The 17,757-nt window shown below is 45.2% G+C and overlaps 1 protein-coding gene across 1 annotated transcript in view; it reads left to right on the forward strand.

The window, feature by feature from the left end:
• SLAIN1 (SLAIN motif family member 1) overlaps window positions 1-17,757 on the forward strand; it is a 110,960-nt gene that overhangs the window by 71,733 nt on the left and 21,470 nt on the right. Inside the window, exons 8-9 of the mRNA XM_038763050.1 lie at window positions 10,348-10,689; window positions 16,345-16,500. Coding sequence (XP_038618978.1) covers window positions 10,348-10,689; window positions 16,345-16,500 — 498 coding nt within the window. The remainder of the gene's footprint in view (window positions 1-10,347; window positions 10,690-16,344; window positions 16,501-17,757) is intronic.

A 17,757-nucleotide genomic window follows, 5' to 3' on the forward strand; every position in this document is an offset into this window, starting at 1 on the left:
CTCCCTCTGCCCATCCGCCAAGCTAGCTCTCTTCCTCCCTTCAAGGCCCTACTGAGAGCTCACCTCCTCCAGGAGGCCTTCCCACACTGAGCCCCGTCCTTCCTCTCCCCCTCCTCTCCCTCCCCCTCCCCCCCAACCTTACCTCCTTCCCTTCCCCACAGCACCTGTATATATGTATATATGTTTGTATGTATTTATTACTCTATTTATTTTACTTGTACATATCTACTCTATTTTATTTTGTTAATATGTTTGGTTTTGTTCTCTGTCTCCCCCTTCTAGACTGTGAGCCCACTGTTGGGTAGGGACCGTCTCTATATGTTGCCAACTTGTACTTCCCAAGCGCTTAGTACAGTGCTGTGCACACAGTAAGTGCTCAATAAATATGATTGATTGATTGACTGATTGATATGGGGCTCGCAGTCTACTAGAAGGGAGAACCGATAATAAATCCCTTTTGCAAATGAGGGAACTGAGGCACAGAGAAGGTAAGTGACTTGCCCAAGGTCACACAGCAGGTACGGAGTTGAGCTAGGATTAGAACACAGGTCCTCTGACTCCAAAGCCTGGGCTCTTTCCACTGAGCCACGCTGCTCCTCTGATTATCTTGCATCTGCCCCAGTGCTTAATAATGATGGTATTTTATTAAGTGCTTAATAAGTGCCAGGCACTGTCCTGAGCACTTGGGTGGATAAAATAAATGAGATTGGACACAGTCCCTGTCCCACATGGGGATCACAGTCTCAACCCCCATTTTACAGATGAGGTAACTGAAGCACAGAAAAAGTGAAGTGACTTGCCCAAGGTCACACAGCAGACAAATGGCGGAGCCGGGATTAGAACCCATGACCTTATAACTCCCAGGCCCGTGTACTTGCCACTATACCATGCTGCTTCTCCAACAGTACTTGGAACATAGTAAGCACTTAACAAATAACACAATTATTATTACTATTATTATTTAGTGCTCTGCATACAGTAAGCACTCAAAATGTTATTGAGTGGTAGAAAGAGCCCAGGCTCGGGAGTCTGAGGACTTGTACTTCCCAAGCGCTTAGTGCAGTGCTCTGCACACAGTAAGTGCTGAATAAATACGATTGAATGAAAAGTAAGTGCTCAACGAATACCACTGATTGATCACCACTCCTCTGCCGCCGCTCACCTCCTCACTGAGCCTCGTGCTCACCCGTCCCACAACTGTACATATTTATTCTATTTTTATTTTGTTAATATGTGATGTTTTGTTGTCCGTCTTCCCCTTCTAGACTGTGAGCCCGCTGTTGGGTAGGGACCGTCTCTACATGTTGCCAACTTGTACTTCCCAAGCACTTAGTACAGTGCTCTGCACACAGTAAGTGCTCAATAAATACAATTGATTGATTGACTTGGGTTCTAATTCCAATTCTGCCACTTGCCTGCTGTGTGACCTTGGGTAATGTCTCTGTGCCTCAGTTTCCTCATCTGGAAAATGGGGATTAAGTACTTGTACTCCTTCCCTGTGAGTCTCATAATAATAATAATGATGGCATTTGTTAAGCGCTTACTATGTGCAAAGCACTGTTCTAAGCGCTCGGGAGGTTACAGTAACCTCCCCAGTGCTTAGAACAGTGCTTTGCACATAGTAAGCGCTTAACAAATGCCATCATTATTATTACAAGGTGATCAGGTTGTCCCACGGGGGGGGCTCACAGTCTTAATCCCCATTTTACGGATGAGGGAACTGAGGCCCAGAGGAGTGAAGTGACTTGCCCAAAGTCACACAGTTGACAATTGGTGGAGCCGGGATTTGAACCCATGACCTCTGACTCAAAGCCTGTGCTCTTTCCACTGAGCCATGCCGCTTCTCTATGCCCATGTGGGACAGAGACTGTGTGTCACATCTGATGGTCTTGTATCTACCCCTAGTGCTTAATATAGTGCTTGTTACATAGAAAGCGCTTAACAAATGCTACAGTCAGTATTATAACATATTTAAAAAAATTGATGTGGACCGCTTTTAAGGGATGGAGTAGGCTTTCAAGCCTTTGTTTATTTATTTTACTTGTACATATCTATTCTATTTATTTTATTTTGTTAGTATGTTTGGTTTTGTTCTCTGTCTCCCCCTTCTAGACTGTGAGCCCACTGTTGGGTAGGGATTGTCTCTAGATGTTGCCAACTTGTACTTCCCAAGCACTTAGTACAGTGCTCTGCACACAGTAAGCGCTCAATAAATACGATTGATTGATTGATTGATTGATTGATTGACGAATGACCTTGGGAGACCAAAGCTCTTTGAGGCTCTTCATTGTCTCTCGGTTTTACCCCCAGTGCTTAGAACAGTGCTCGGCCCAGAGTAAGCGCTTAACAAATGCCATTGTTATTATTTTACAAATCACCACACCCTCTCCAGCTCACGAGAGCATCGAATTGTAATAAAACAATATCTTCCAAGCGTCCATATCACCTCTTAAAGGCCTAGTATCAGAAATGGGGATAGAGCTGGAGATCTTCTAATCCAGCCTCCTGCTTTTTAGACTGTGAGCCCACTGTTGGGTAGGGACTGTCTCTATATGTTGCCAACTTGTACTTCCCAAGCGCTTAGTACAGTGCTCTGCACACAGTAAGCGCTCAATAAATACGATTGATTGATTGATTGCCTCTAGGTGGTCAGTCACACCTATGCATTGAACTGGTGTCCCTCCAGGTACTTTGCAGTCAAAGATGGCACTGCTGATGGTAAGGGATTGTCTCTTTGTGGGTTGTAGCAAATAAACAGGTCTCTCTTCTAATGCTTCGCCCAAAGAGGCAAGAACTGTGTTCAAAAAAAAAAATGGCATTTATTAAGCGCTTACTATGTGCAAAGCACTGTTCTAAGCGCTGGGGAGGTTACAAGGTGATCAGGTTTTCCCACAGGGGGCTCACAGTCTTAATCCCCATTTTACAGATGAGGTAACTGAGGCCCAGAGAAGTTAAGTGACTTGCCCAAAGTCACACAGCTGACAATTGGCAGAGCCGGAATTTGAACCCATGACCTCTGACTCCAAAGCCCGTGCTCTTTTCCACTGAGCCACGATGCTTCTCTAATAATAATAATGGCATTTGTTAAGCGCTTACTATGTGCAAAGCACTGTTCTAAGTGCTGGGGAGGTTGCAAGGTAATCAGGTTGTCCCAAGGGGGCTCACAGTTCTAATCCCCGTTTTACAGATGAGGTAACTGAGGCCCAGAGAAGTTAAGTGACCTGCCCAAATTCAAGAGAAGTAGCATGGCCTCGAGGAAAGAGCATTGGCCTGAAAGTTAGAGGACTTGGGTCCTAATCGCCGGGCTGCCAGTTATCTGCCACTTGGGCAAGACACTTCACTTCTCTGGGCCTCAGTTACCTCATAATAATAATAATAATAATAGTAATAATAATAATAATAATGGCATTTGTTACGTGCTTACTATGTGCAAAACACTGCTCTAAGCGCTGAGGGGGATACAAGGTGATCAGGTTGTCCCACGTGGGGCTCAAAGTCGTAATCCCCATTTTACAGATGAGGTAACTGAAGCTCAGAGAAGTTAAGTGACTTGCCCAAGGTCACACAGCAGACATGTGGCAGAACCGGGATTCGAACCCATGACCTCTTACTCCAAAGCCCAGGCTCTTTCCACTGAGCCATGCTGCTCCTTGGCTCATCTATAGAGCACCTCATCTATAAAATGGGGATTAAGACTGTGAGCCCCATGTGGGACAGGGACAGTGTCCAAACTGATTAGCTTGTTTCTATCCCAGTGCTTAGCACAGTGCCTGGCACATAGGAAGCACTTAACATATTCCATTTAAAAAAACAGGACTACTGAGGCACCAGGACAACTAGGTGCCACTACTTCCCCCTCCAATAATAATAGTAATAATAATAATAGTTGTACTGATTAAGCATTATCTGTGTGTCAAGCACTGTTCTAAGCACTGAGATAGGTACAGGTTGGACACATTTTCTGTCCCACATGGGGCTGACGGTCAAAGTAGGAGGAAGAATAGATATTAAATTCCCATTTTACAGATGAACTGACGGAGGCCCAGGAAAGTTGTGACTTGCCCAAGGTCACACAACAGACAAGTGGCAAAGCCACAGCCCCAGGGAATGAACTCTTCAAGGCACCACCGTAATGTCCTTCTTCTGTGGATACCTTCAGATGTGCTGCGTAGATGGTTTTATATGTGGCCCCAACTTATCTATCTTCTCTTATCGTCTATTAGATAAGCAGTGTGGCTCAGTGGACAGAGCCCGGGCTTTGGAGTCAGAGGTCATGGGTTCAAATCCTGGCTCCGCCAATTGTCAGCTGGGTGACTTTGGGCAAGTCACGCAATTTCTCTGTGCTTCATTTACCTCATCTGTAAAATGGGGATGAAGACTGTGAGCCCCCCGTGGGACAACCTGAACACCTTGTAACCTCCCCAGCGCTTAGAACAGTGCTTTGCACATAGTAAGCGCTTAATAAATGCCATCATTATTAGTATTATTATTTGCACATAGTACGCTCTTAAAAAATGCCATTCTTATTAGTATTATCTATGTTTGTGTGTGTGTGTGTGTGTATATATACATGTCAGTATATAAATTCAGGGGCAAAAGAACTGGAAAAAAGATTTTACTGAATGAGAGGTTTGCAGGGAAGGGATGAGATATTAAAACCACAGCAGTAATAATATTGTATTATTATCATATTTAAGTGCTTACTATGTTCTCGGCGTTGGGGAAGACACAAGTTAAACAGGTGGATACAGTCCCTGTCCCACATGAGGCTCACACTCTAAGAGGGAAGGAGAGAGACCAGACGCTGAATCTCCATTTTGCAGATGAGAATACTGAGGCACAGAGAAGGCAAGTGAGTTGCCCAGTGTCACACAGCAGACAGATGTTGGGGCTGGAATTAGAACCCAGGGTCCTCTTACCTCCAGGCCTGTGCTCTTTCCACTAGACTACACTGCTTCTCAAAAATAGAGTGGGGCTCGTTTCTGATGCCTTAGCCCATTATCCCCCCAGCACTTAGAACAGTGCTTTGCACATAGTAAGCACTTAATAAATGCCATCATTATTATTATTATTATTTGAGCTGGTTGTAAGCTCATAGTGGGCAGGGAATGTGTCTGTCTATTGTTATATTGTACTCTCCCAAGCTCTAAGTACAGGGCTCTGTGCACATTCATTCATTCATTCAGTTGCATTTATTGAGCACTTACTGTGTGCAGAGCACTGTACTAAGCGCTTGGGAAGTACAAGTCGGCAACACGTAGAGACAGTCCCTACCCAACAACGGGCTCACTGTCAAGAAGGGGGAGACAGACAACAAAACAAAACATGTGGACAGGCGTCAAGTCGTCAGAACAAATAGAATTAAAACTAGATGCACATCATTAACAAAATAAATAGAATAGTAAATATGTACAAATAAAATAGAGTAATAAAACTGTACAAATATATATATACAGGTGCTGTGGGGAGGGGAAGGAGGTAGGGTGGGGGGATGGGGGGGAGGAGGAGAGGAAAAAGGGGGCTCAGTCTGGGAAGGCCTCTTACAGTAAGTGCTCAGTAAATCCGACTGATTGGCTGACAGACTGTTAGATGGCCCTCAGTGCTGCCAAACTGCACTGTTCACTACCGCAACAGGGGACCAGGATGGAACTCCAATCAGTCATTCCGCAATCTTTATGGAGTGCTTACTGTGTGCTCCACAAGGACCTCAAAGTTTCAAGTTACGCTCCACATAACACAGGGCTTTAGGATTGTGGAGAGGAGGAAAGCTGTCTTCTACTGGCAGCCAGAGATGCACTTAATGGCAATAAAGTCTCCCTCTTTCCCTCTCTCTCTCCCTATTTCCTTCACTTTCCCTCTCTCTCCCTCTATCTCCCTCCTCCCCCTCTTTCCGTCTCCATCTCTCTCTCCCTCCCTCTCCCCTTCTTTCTCTCCCTCTTTCTCTCCCCCTTTGTCCCTCTGCCCTTCTTTCCCTGTCCTCCTCTTTCCCTCTCCACCATCTCTCTCCCCTTTCTCTCTCCCCCTCTTTCACTCTCCCCACCTCTCCCTCCCCCTTTCTCTCTCCCCCTTTCTCTGTCTCCCTCTTTCTCTTTCCCCCTTTCTCTCCCCCTCTTTCTCTCTCCCCTCTTTCTCTCTCTTCCCCTTTCTCTCTGCCCCCTTTCTCTCTCTCCACCTCTTTCTCTCCCTCTCCCTCTTTCTCTCGCCCATTTCTCTCCCTCTTCCCCATCTTTCCCCCATCTCTTTCCCCCTCTTTTGCTTTCTCTCTCTCCCCCTTCTGTCTCCCCTCTTTCGCTCTTTCTCTCTCTCTCCCCCTTTCTCTCTCCCCCTCTTTCTCTCTCTTCCCCTTTCTCTCTGCCCCTCTTTTTCTCTCTCCACCTCTTCTCTCCCTCCTTCTCTCTCCCCCTATTTGTCTCCCTCTTCCCCATCTTTCCCCCATCTCTTTCACCCTCTTTCGCTCTTTCTCCCTCTCCCCTTCTCGCTCCCCCTTTTCTCTCTTCCCCTTTCTCTCTGACCCTCTCTCTCTCCACCTCTTTCTCTCCCTCTCCCTCTTTCTCTCTCCCCCAGTTCTCTCCCTCTTCCCCATCTTTCCCCCATTTTTCCCCCTTTCACTCTCTCTCTCTCCCCCTTCTCTCTCCCCCTTTCTCTCTCCCTCTTTCTGTCTCCCTTTTTCTCCCCCCCCCCTTTTTCCCCCTCTTTCTCTCTGTCTCTGTCTCTCTCTGTCTCTCTTTCTCACCCCAATCCTCCACCCCCATCAGCCTACATTGTATCGTGGCTAGCAAGGATAATCCCTGGGGGCCAACCCAGCAGTAGTTCCTGTATAAAGACCTGGCTGGGCGATTGAGGAGACAGACACGGATGCTGTCACGGCCTGGCCGGTAACACAGCCGTTGAAGCTTGGACTGGGCCGTCGGGACACAAGGTTTCAGACCAACGAACCATCCAGGCCTTTTCCCAAGGTGGACGGTCCCAGACAACCACGTGCCAGATTATAGCCCAGTAAAAACACCTCAACCAGCAAAACGACAGCTTCTCCTAACTCCCCAGAGAGCCATCATTAATCTAATGCCAAACCAAGAACAAACAACCGCTTACTCTGGCCCATAAGCACGCTGTGGGCAGGGACTGTGTCTTTTATATTGTTATAGTGCACTCTCTCAAGTGCTTAGTATAGTGCTGTGCACACAATAAGCGTTCAATAAATATGATTGATTGAAGTGTGCTGCCGTTAATAATAATAATGATGGCATTTATTCATTCATTCATTCATTCAATCGTATTTATTGAGCGCTTACTGTGTGCAGAGCACTGTACTAAGCACTTGGGAAGTACAAGTCAACAACATATAGAGATAGTCCCTACCCAACAACGGGCTCACAGTCTAGTCGGCTGCAGTTGAGGAGACACGCGGATGTGGCCAGTAACACAGCCACAGTCGGAGTAAGCAACATGGCTCAGTGGAAAGGGCACGGGCTTTGGAGTCAGAGGTCATGGGTTCAAATCCCAGCTCCACCACGTGTCAGCTGTGTGACTTTGGGCAAGTCACTTAACTTCTCCATGCCTCAGTTCCCTCATCTGTAAAATGGGGATTAAGACTGTGAGCCCCCCATGGGCCAACCTGATCACCTTGTAACCTCCCCAGTGCTTAGAACAGTGCTTTGCACATAATAAGTGCTTAATAAATGCCATCATTATTATTATTATTATTAGAAGGGGGAGACAGACAACAAAGCAAAACATATTAACAAAATAAAAAATAGAATAGTAAATATATACAAGTTTATGTACAATTTATGTACAGTTTATTACAATATTACAATGTACAATTTATGTACAATTTAGTAAGCGCTTACTATGAGCACAGCACTGTCCTAAGCGCTGGGGAGGTTACAAGGTGATCAGGTTGTCCCACGGGGGGCTCACGGTCTTAATCCCCATTTTACAGATGAGGTAACTGAGGCCCAGAGAAGTTAAGTGACTTGCCCGAAGTCACACAGCTGACTAGTGGCAGAGCTGCGATTTGAACCCATGCCCTCTGACTCCAAAGCCAGTGCTCCTTCCACTGAGCCACACTGCTGATAGTTAGTGAGCTATCTGGGCTGAAGTGTGGGACAAGGAAGCACTTGTCCACATGATTCTGTTTCTTACAGATCTGCTCGAGCAGATGCTTCTTAAGGACAGTGAGACAAGAAGGGAAAAATGGCATAAACAAAGGCAGCTGCTGAAAGCAAACAATATGACAGCACAACAAAGGACAGTCTTTAAATAAGCACAATGGGCTCAAGATGCTAGCTCCCACATTGGCTTTTTTAGCAGCACATATGCAACCTTGGATGAAAGAGCACAGGCCTGGGATTCTGGGGACCTGGGTTCTAATCCTTCCCAGACTGAGCCCCTTCCTTCCTCTCCACCTCGCCCCCCTCTCCATCCCCCTCATCTTACCTCCTTCCCTTCCCCACAGCACCTTTATATATGTTTGTACATGTTTATTACTCTATTTATTTTACTTGTACATATCTATTCTATTTATTTTATTTTGTTAGTATGTTTGGTTTTGTTCTCTGTCTCCCCCTTTTAGACTGTGAGCCCACTGTTCAGTAGGGACTGTCTCTATATGTTGCCAACTTGTACTTCCCAAGCGCTTAGTACAGTGCTCTGCACACAGTAAGTGCTCAATAAATACGATTGATTGATTGATAATCCCAGCTCCTCCACCTGCCTGATGTGTGACCGTGGGCAAGTCACTTAACTTCTCCCGTCCTCTGGAAAATGGGGATTTAATGCCTGGTCCCTCTCCCTTACAGGGACTGATTCTTTTCTGATTGTATTGTAGCTACCCCAGCACTTAGCGCAGTTCTTGGCACAAATACCATTACCATTACCAATAATCATTAGAATGATTATTATTATTATTATCTGCACAATCAGTGGTGCCACCTTTGAGCATGAAGGGCAACTCTCGCTTTATAATAATAATAATAATAATGGCATATGTTAAGCGCTTACTATGTGCCAAGCACTGTTCTAAGCACTGGGGTAGATACAAGGTCAACAGGTTGTCCCACGTGGGGCTCACAGTCTTAATCCCCATTTTACAGATGAGAGAACTGAGGCACAGAGAAGCCAAGTGACTTACCCAAAGTCACACAGCTGGTCAGTGGCGGAGCTGGGATTCACTCATTCAATTATATATTACATATTTACTATTCTATTTATTTTATTAATTTGTTTTGTTGTCTGTCCTCCCCTTCTAGACTGTGAGCCTGCTGTTGGGTAGGGACTGGCTCTATATGTTGCCAACTTGTACTTCCCAAGCGCTTAGTACAGTGCTCTGCACACAGTAAGTGCTCAATCGTATTTATATACGATTGAATGAATGAATGAATGAATATGTTCCCCCTCCTCCTCCTCCTCCCCATCCCCCCGCCTTACCTCCTTCCCCTCCCCACAGCACCTGTATATTTGGATATATGTTTGTACGTATTTATTACTCTATTCATTTTACTTGTACATATTTATTCTATTTATTTTATTTTGTTAATATGTTTTGTTGTCTGTCTCCCCCTTCTAGACTGTGAGCCTGCTGTTGGGTAGGGACCATCTCTATATGTTGCCAACTTGTACTTCCCAAGCGCTTAGTACAGTGCTCTGCACACAGTAAATGCTCAATAAATACGTTTGAATGAATGAATTAGAGCCCACGACCTCTGACTCCCAAGCCCGGGCTCTTTCCATTATGCCACACTGCTTCTCTAACCATAGTTTATATTTTTCTTTCGGTCAATCAATTGTATTCATTCATTCAGTCGTATTTATTGAGCGCTTACTGTGTGCAGAGCACTGTACTAAGCGCTTAGCATTGTATTGAGTGCTTACTGTGTGAAGAGCACTGTATTAAACACTTGGGAGAGTACAGTTATTGTACTGTTATTGTATTTGTTAAGCCCTTACGATGTGTCAAGCGCTGTTGAAAGCACTGGGAGAGATACAAGTTAATCAGATGCAGTCCCTATCCCACATGGGGTTCACACTGTAAGGCAGGGAGACCAGGCATTAATTTCCCAGTTTACAGATGAGGAAACTGAGGCACGGAGAAGTTAAGCGACTTGCTCGAGGCCCCACGGCAGGCAAGTGGCATAGCCAGGATTAGAACCCACATCCTCTGACTCCTAGGCCAGTGCTGCTTCTCTAACAGAGTCGGTAGACATATTCCTGGCAAGTGTTAGTTCATTCAATCGTATTTACTGAGCGCTTACAGTGTGCAGAGCGCTGTACTAAGCGCTTATTGGATGGTTTGATTTGAAGAAGGATTTCCTGTGTCATAGAGAAAGCGTATTTTGTCATCAACAGGTCTCCGACAAGATTACGCTTCAGTGTCCGCGTCGGTTACAAGAAACGGTCCAAGTGCATCTTTGAACGCGGGAAAGAAAGGGACGGGCCACGATCAGGAATACGATCGCTACAGCCTGGAGGATGAAGAAGAGTTTGACCACCTGCCCCCTCCTCAGCCTCGTCTTCCTCGTTGCTCACCTTTCCAGCGAGGCATTCCGCACTCTCAGACTTTTTCTAGCATTCGGGAGTGTAGGAAGAGCCCCACCACCCAGTATTTTCCTTCAACTAATTACCAGCAGCAACAGTATTTTTCACCTCAAGCCCAGACTCCGGACCAGCCACCGAACAGGACAAACGGAGGTTGGTTTCCTGGCTTCCTCGGCGGCGCTTTCCGTAACGGCCGAGCGCGATTGAAAGCTGTGGGATGTACGACACCCAGATACGCGTGTAGGGTTGGATTTGCCCAGATTTAGAGTTTAAGATGGATCCTCACGAGGACACCAGCGTCTGGCTGAATGTCTTGGGTCATCTTTGGCCTCGGGGCAGAGGCCTTTGGGAGATTATTCCAGGAGGAGGTGGCTCGAATCCTGTTTCTGAACCCTGCCGTCAGGAAGCTAGTTTTCCAGGAGGAGCATAGGAAGGGAGAGGCGCAGGAGGGAAGGAGGAGGTGGGGCTCTTGCTAAAGTGGAAAGGGATACAGCTGAAGATCCAGTCCCCCGGAGCCATCAATCTCCCAAGTAACTGGCTGGGATTCACTTCTGGCCCCCACCAGCCCTAAGGTGAGGTGAGACTGGCAGGATTTAGTGATGGATTGAACATGTGGGTTGAATAACAGAGAGGAGTCAAGGATAAAACCAAGGTTGTGGGCTTGTGAGACAGAAAGGATAGTGGTGTCGTCTACAGTGATGAGAAAATCAAAGGGAGGACAGGGTTTGTGGGGGAAGGTAAGGGGCTCGGTTTTGGCCATTTTAAATTTGAAGTGACGGGAGGACATCCAAGTAGAGATGTTTTGAAGGCAGGAGATAATAATAATAATGATGACATTTATTAAGCACTTACTATGTGCAAAGCACTGTTCTAAGTGCTGGGGAGGTTCCCAGGTGAGCGGGTTGTCCCCTGGGGGAGCTCACAGTCTTAATCCCCATTTTACAGATGGGGCACGGAGAAGTTAAGTGACTTGCCCAAAGTCACACAGCAGACAATTGGCGGAGCCGGGATTTGAACCCATGACCTCTGACTCTACAGCCCGTGCTCTTTCCACTGAGCCGTGCTGCTTCTCTAGATGTGAGATGTGAGACTGGAGAGAGGTCAGTGTTGGAGATGTAGGTTTGGGTATCATCCGCATAGAAATGATAGTTGAAGCCATGAGAGCGAATGAATTCTCCAAAGGAGTGGGTGTAGATGGAGAATAGAAGGGGACCCAGAACTGAGAACTTCAACGCTTAGAACAGTGCTTTGCACATAGTAAGCGCTTAACAAATGTCATTATTATTACTGAGCCTTGAGAGACCCCCACAGTTAGAAGGTAGAAGGTAGAGGAGGAGCCCGTGAAGGAGGCTGAGAATGAAAAGCCAGAGAGATAAGAGGAGAACCAGGAGAGGACAGAGCCAGTGAAGCCAAGGTTGGATAATGTTTCCAGGAGGAGGGGGTGGTTTATAGTGCCAAGGGCAGCGGAAGGGTTGCGGAAAATCAGGGTGGAGTAGAGGCTGTTGGATTTGGCAAGAAGGAGTTCGTTGGTGACCACTGAGAGGGTGGTTTCTGTGGAGGGAAGGGAAACCAGATTGGAGGGGGGTAAAGGAGAGAATTGGAGGAGAGGAATTTGAGACAGCAGGTATTGCCAACACACTCAATCAATCAATCAATCGTATTTATTGAGCACTTACTGTGTGCAGAGCACTGTACTAAGCGCTTGGGAAGTACAAGTTGGCAACACATAGAGACAGTCCCTACCCAACAGTGGGCTCACAGTCTAAAAGACTCAAGGAGTTGGGAGAGTAATGGTAGGAGGGAGATGGGGTGATAACTGGAGGGAGCTGTGGGGTCTAGGGAGGTTGTTTTTTTTAGGATGGGGAGACATGAGCATGTTGAAGTGTGGTTGAAGATGGCTCTTATGGAGGGAATAATAATGATGGCATTTATTAAGCGCTTACTATATGCAAAGCATTGTTCTAAGCGCTGGGGAGGGTACAAGGTGATGAGGTTGTCCCATGGGGGGCTCACAGTCTTAATCCCCATTTTACAGATGAGGGAACTGAAGCAGTGTGGCTCAGTGGAAAGAGCATGGGCTTTGGAGTCAGAGGTCATGGGTTCAAATCCCGCCTCCGCTGCTTGTCAGCTGTGTGACTTTGGGCAAGTCACTTAACTTCTCTGTGCCTCAGTTACCTCATCTGTAAAATGGAGATGAAGACTGTGAGCCCCCGTGGAACAAACTGATCACCTTGTACCCTCCCCAGTGCTTAGACCAGTGCTTTGCATATAGTAAACACTTAATAAGTGTCATTATTATTATTATTAAGTGACTTGCCCAAAGTCACACAGCTGACAAGTGGCAGAGCTGGTATTTGAACCAGTGACCTCTCACGCCAAAGCCCGTTCTCTTTTCCACTGAGCCACGCTGCTTCTCTAATTGAAGGGAAGGGAAGAAGGGAGAGGGCGAGAGTTTTGATAAGGTGCGAAGGAATGAGGTCCGATCCACAGGTGGATAATGTGGCTTTTGAGAGGAAGCAGGAGGTCTCCTCTGGAGGTACTGCTGAGAAGGATGGGAGAGTTGAAGAGGGGACTGGAAGAGGAAGAGACTGAAGAGGGGCAGGGATGATTTTAGGGAGCTCACACCTGATGGTGTCAATTTTCTTTATAAATTAGGTGACTAGGTCACTGGGGGCAGAGGAGGGGGCCGGGGGGCCTGAGGAAGGAGTTAAATGTCTGGAAAACTGGTGAGGGTGACGGGCGTGAGTGTCAGTGAGGGTGGAGAAATAGTTTTGCCGGACAGAGGAGAGGGCAGAGTTAAAGCATGCAAGGATAAACTTGAAGAGGACAAAGTCGGACTGATATTTAGATTTCTGCCAGCAGCGCTCTGCGGCTCGATCACAAGAGCGAAGGAGGTGGACTGTGGTCTCTACGTAATCCCTAGTGAAATTTTCAATGTTGAAAGCATCAGTTCTGACTATATAGGAATGCAGCTTTTATCGTGTGATATTGTCTTCTCAGCCTTTTCATTTCTTAAATGCGGTCATAACAAGCTAATTGGCAGCAGCTGACAATACTCTCCTTTATTCGGAGTTCGCAGATGTAATGAATACCAAACGAGGAAGGACATTTTACAGTGAAATTGCCCTATCCATACTGGTAATTTAAGTCGAGATTCCCATATATGGCCAAAATAATAATAATAATGGCATTTATTAAGCGCTTACTATGTGCAAAGCACTGTTCTAAGCGCTGGGGAAGTTGCAAGGTGATCAGGTTGTCCCACGGGGGGCTCACAGTTTCTATCCCCATTTTACAGATGAGGTAACTGAGGCCCAGAGAAGCTAAGTGATTTGCCCAAAGTCACACAGCTGACAGTTGGCGGAGCCGGCATTTGAACCCATGACCTCTGACTCCAAAGCCCGGGCTCTTTCCACTGAGCCATGCTGCTACTATGTGCTGAGATAACCAAATATTAATAATTATGGTATTTATTAAGCACTTACTATGTGTGTGCCAAGCACTGTACTAGTATACTAAGCCCTGGGGTAGACACGAGATGTAGTCAGGTCAGACGAAATCAATCAATTGTATTTATTGAGCGCATACTGTGTGCAGAGCACTGTACTAAGCGCTTGGGAAGTACAAGTTGGCAACATATAGAGACAGTCCCTACCCAACAGTGGGCTCACAGTCTAAAAGGGGGAGACAGAGAACAAAACCAATCATACTAACAAAATAAAATAAATAGAATAGATATATACAAGTAAAATGAATAAATAAATAAATAAATAAAATGGGACTCGCAATCTAAATAGAACAGTGCTCAGCGCTTAGAACAGTGCTTCACACATAGTAAGCGCTTAACAAATACCAGTATTATTGTTATTATTATTAAATAGGAGGGAGTACGATTTAATTCCTATTTTACAGATGGGAAAATGGAGGCACAGAGAAGCTAAAGTGATTTACCCTAGGTCACATAGCAGCCAAGTGGCAGAGCTGGGATTAGAACCCAGGTCCTCTGACTCCGAGGCCCATGCTCTTTCCATTAGGCCACGCTATTTCCCAAGGATAAAGTCACCCAGGTCATTATCTGACTTCTGGACAGAATTAACCAGGACACTTTTTCAACACCTACTAGTCAGTATTATTTATTGAGCCCTCACTGTATTTAGCACTTGGGAGCATACAGAGAGCCCACATTCTAGTAGGTGAGACAGGAACAAAATAATTTTCAAATAAAAGAAGAGAAAGGAGAAGTGGGTTTTTGGTTATATGCTTAATTGCTAGGAGTTTTTAAGTCAATACATTCAGAAGCGCTACAGGTATGACCGTATGACTGCTTAGAGAAGCAGCGTGGCTCAGTGGAAAGAGCATGGGCTTTGGAGTCAGAGGTCATGGGTTCAAATCCCGGCTCCACCGCTTGTCAGCTGTGTGACTTTGGACAAGTCACTTCACTTCTCTGAGCCTCAGTTCCCTCATCTGTAAAATGGGGATTAAGACTGTGAGCCCCCCGTGGGACATCCTGATCATCTTGTAACCTCCCCAGCGCTTAGAACAGTGCTTTGCACATAGTAAGTGCTTAATAAATGCCATTATTATTATTATTATTATAAATGCAGAGTTGGAAGAAGTATATCCTGAGAGGAGAGAAACCAATCAATGAAGGCCTTGTGGAGGAGATATGGTTTCAGATGGGTTTCAAAGATGACAGGGTTGAGGTGGGAGCAATTTCCATTCATTCATTCAGTCGTATTTATTGAACGCTTATTGTGTGCAGAGCACTGTACTAAGCACTTGGGAAGTACAAGTTGACAACATATAGAGATGGTTCCTACCCAACAATGGGCTCACAGTCTAGAAGGGGGAGACAGCCAACAAAACAAAACATGTAGACAGGTGTCAAAGTCAGAACAAATAGAATTAAAGCTTTCCAGGTAGGATGACAGACAAGAGCAAGAAATGAGAAGGCCAACCGATGAGAACAAGGCTCAGGTGAGCAGATTAGCCTCAGAGGAGCCGAGTTCAAGCTGGAATGTACTCTCCTAAGCACTTAGTACAGTCATCTGCACACAGTAGCACTCAACAAATACTATTGATTGATGGGGAGAAAAGTGGATAAGAGGGAGAAAGCTGATTGTCTTGAAGCCGACTGATGAGTGGTGTTTATTGCATGCTTACTAGGTGCAGAACACTGTACTAAGTGCTTGGGAAAGTACAATACATTGGAGTTGGTAGATGTTTTTGAAGCAGCAGGGCCTAGGAGTCAGAAGGACCTGGGTTCTAATCCTGCTTCTACGCTATGTAACCTCGGGCAAGTCACTTAACTTCTCCGTGCCTCAGTTACCTCATCTATAAAATGGGGATTAAAACTGTGAGCCCCATGTGGGACAGAAACTGTGTCCAACCTGATTTGCTTGCGTCTACCCCAGTGCTTAGAACAGCACTTGACACGTAGTAAGCGCTTAAATACCATTATTATTATTGTTGCTAGAGGAAGCCAATGGTCAAGAGTGGAGAGGAATGGGTTTCAAAGGATTATATTGTGTGGGCGAAACAATAAAACTGAGCTAGACCTCAGAGTGCAGATGGACTGGAAAGGGAAGAGAAGATGGATTGGAGGCAGGAAGACTGATGAGATGGCTGATACAGTAATAACAATAATAATTGTGGTATTCGTTAAGCGCTTACTATGTGCCAGGCACTGTACTAAGCACTGTCAGCCCAGACAGAAACAGTGTGTGGGCCACAGTGGAGTGTTGCTTTTTACATTTGTTCTGTGTGGTTTTTGACTCTGACCATGCACACATTTTTCTCGTCCTGTAGATAAACTCCGGAGAAGTATGCCTAACCTAGCTCGGATGCCAAGCACGGCTACTATTAGTAGCAATATTAGTTCTCCGGCTACTGTACGAAACAGTCAGAGTTTTGATTCCAGTTTGCACGGAGCTGGTAATGGAATTTCAAGGATCCAGTCTTGCAGTAAGTGAAACCGTATCAGCCCGGCCGTGTTCTGAGAAAATCAGGAAAACATTGTTCACTAGAATTTGGCCTAGTGTTGGTCTGTGGATCAGGAAAACATTGTTCACTAGTGTTGGTCTGTGGTAAATGACTTCTCCATTTATTTTTTAACACCACCAATCTAACATTCACCTTATCCAGCCACATAACTTCGTCTCACGACTAATCTGAAGTTGGATTATGAAATGTCATGATAGTGGAAATGATAATGATGTTACTCTCAACCACATAGTGGTCAAATACTTTTCTTAAATTCAAAATAGTGTCTAAATGTTGTGTAGAATGTCTCACTGAAGAGCAAACAGTTCTGATTCTTGGCTAAAGAAAAAGTGGCATTGTGGAGTGATTGGAGGATGCTAGTTATATAACAATACATTGTTAAGCCCTTATTATCTGCCAAGCACTACATTAAGCTCTGGTAATTTACAACCAAAGTTATTGACAGTATTCATTCATTCATTCATTCATTCAGTCGTATTTATTGAGCACTTACTGTGTGCAGAGCACTGTACTAAGCGCTTGGGAAGTACAAGATGGCAACATATAGAGACAGTCCCTACCCAACAACAGGCTCACAGTCTAGAAGGGGGAGACAGACAACAAAACAAAACATGTGGACAGGTGTCAAGTCATCAGAATAAGTAGATGTAAAGCTAGATGCATGTCATTAACAAAATAAGTAGAATAGTAAATATGTACAAGTAAACAGATATAGAGAATTACCGTCTAAAAATGTTATATTCTGGGATCATAATCTCTTAGGGAATCTATCCTTCTAGTCTAAATAGGTGATAACATGTTTTCCATATATTTGGACTGAGGTACGTGAGGATTATTGATTGATAAAAAGGGTTAATGAGACAAGTGTTCATTCATTCAGTCAGTCGTATTTATTGAGCACTTACTGTGTGCAGAGCACTGTACTAAGCGTTTCAGAAGTACAAGTTGGCAACATACAGAGACGGTCCCTACCCAACAATGGGCTCACAGTCTAGAAGGAAGAGACAGACAACAAAACAAAACATGTGGACAGGTGTCAAGTCATCAGAATAAATAGATGTAAAGCTAGATGCATGTCATTAACAAAATAAATAGAATAGTAAATATGTACAAGTAAACAGATATAGAGAATTACCCAACAACGGGCTCACAGTCTAGAAGGACCAATGGTTTCTAGACTTTGCTGTTTGGATTATTTTTCTAAAAAAAAAAAAGTCA

The sequence above is a fragment of the Tachyglossus aculeatus genome, chromosome 2 (assembly GCF_015852505.1).
Source record: "Tachyglossus aculeatus isolate mTacAcu1 chromosome 2, mTacAcu1.pri, whole genome shotgun sequence".
NCBI classification, from domain to species: domain Eukaryota; kingdom Metazoa; phylum Chordata; class Mammalia; order Monotremata; family Tachyglossidae; genus Tachyglossus; species Tachyglossus aculeatus.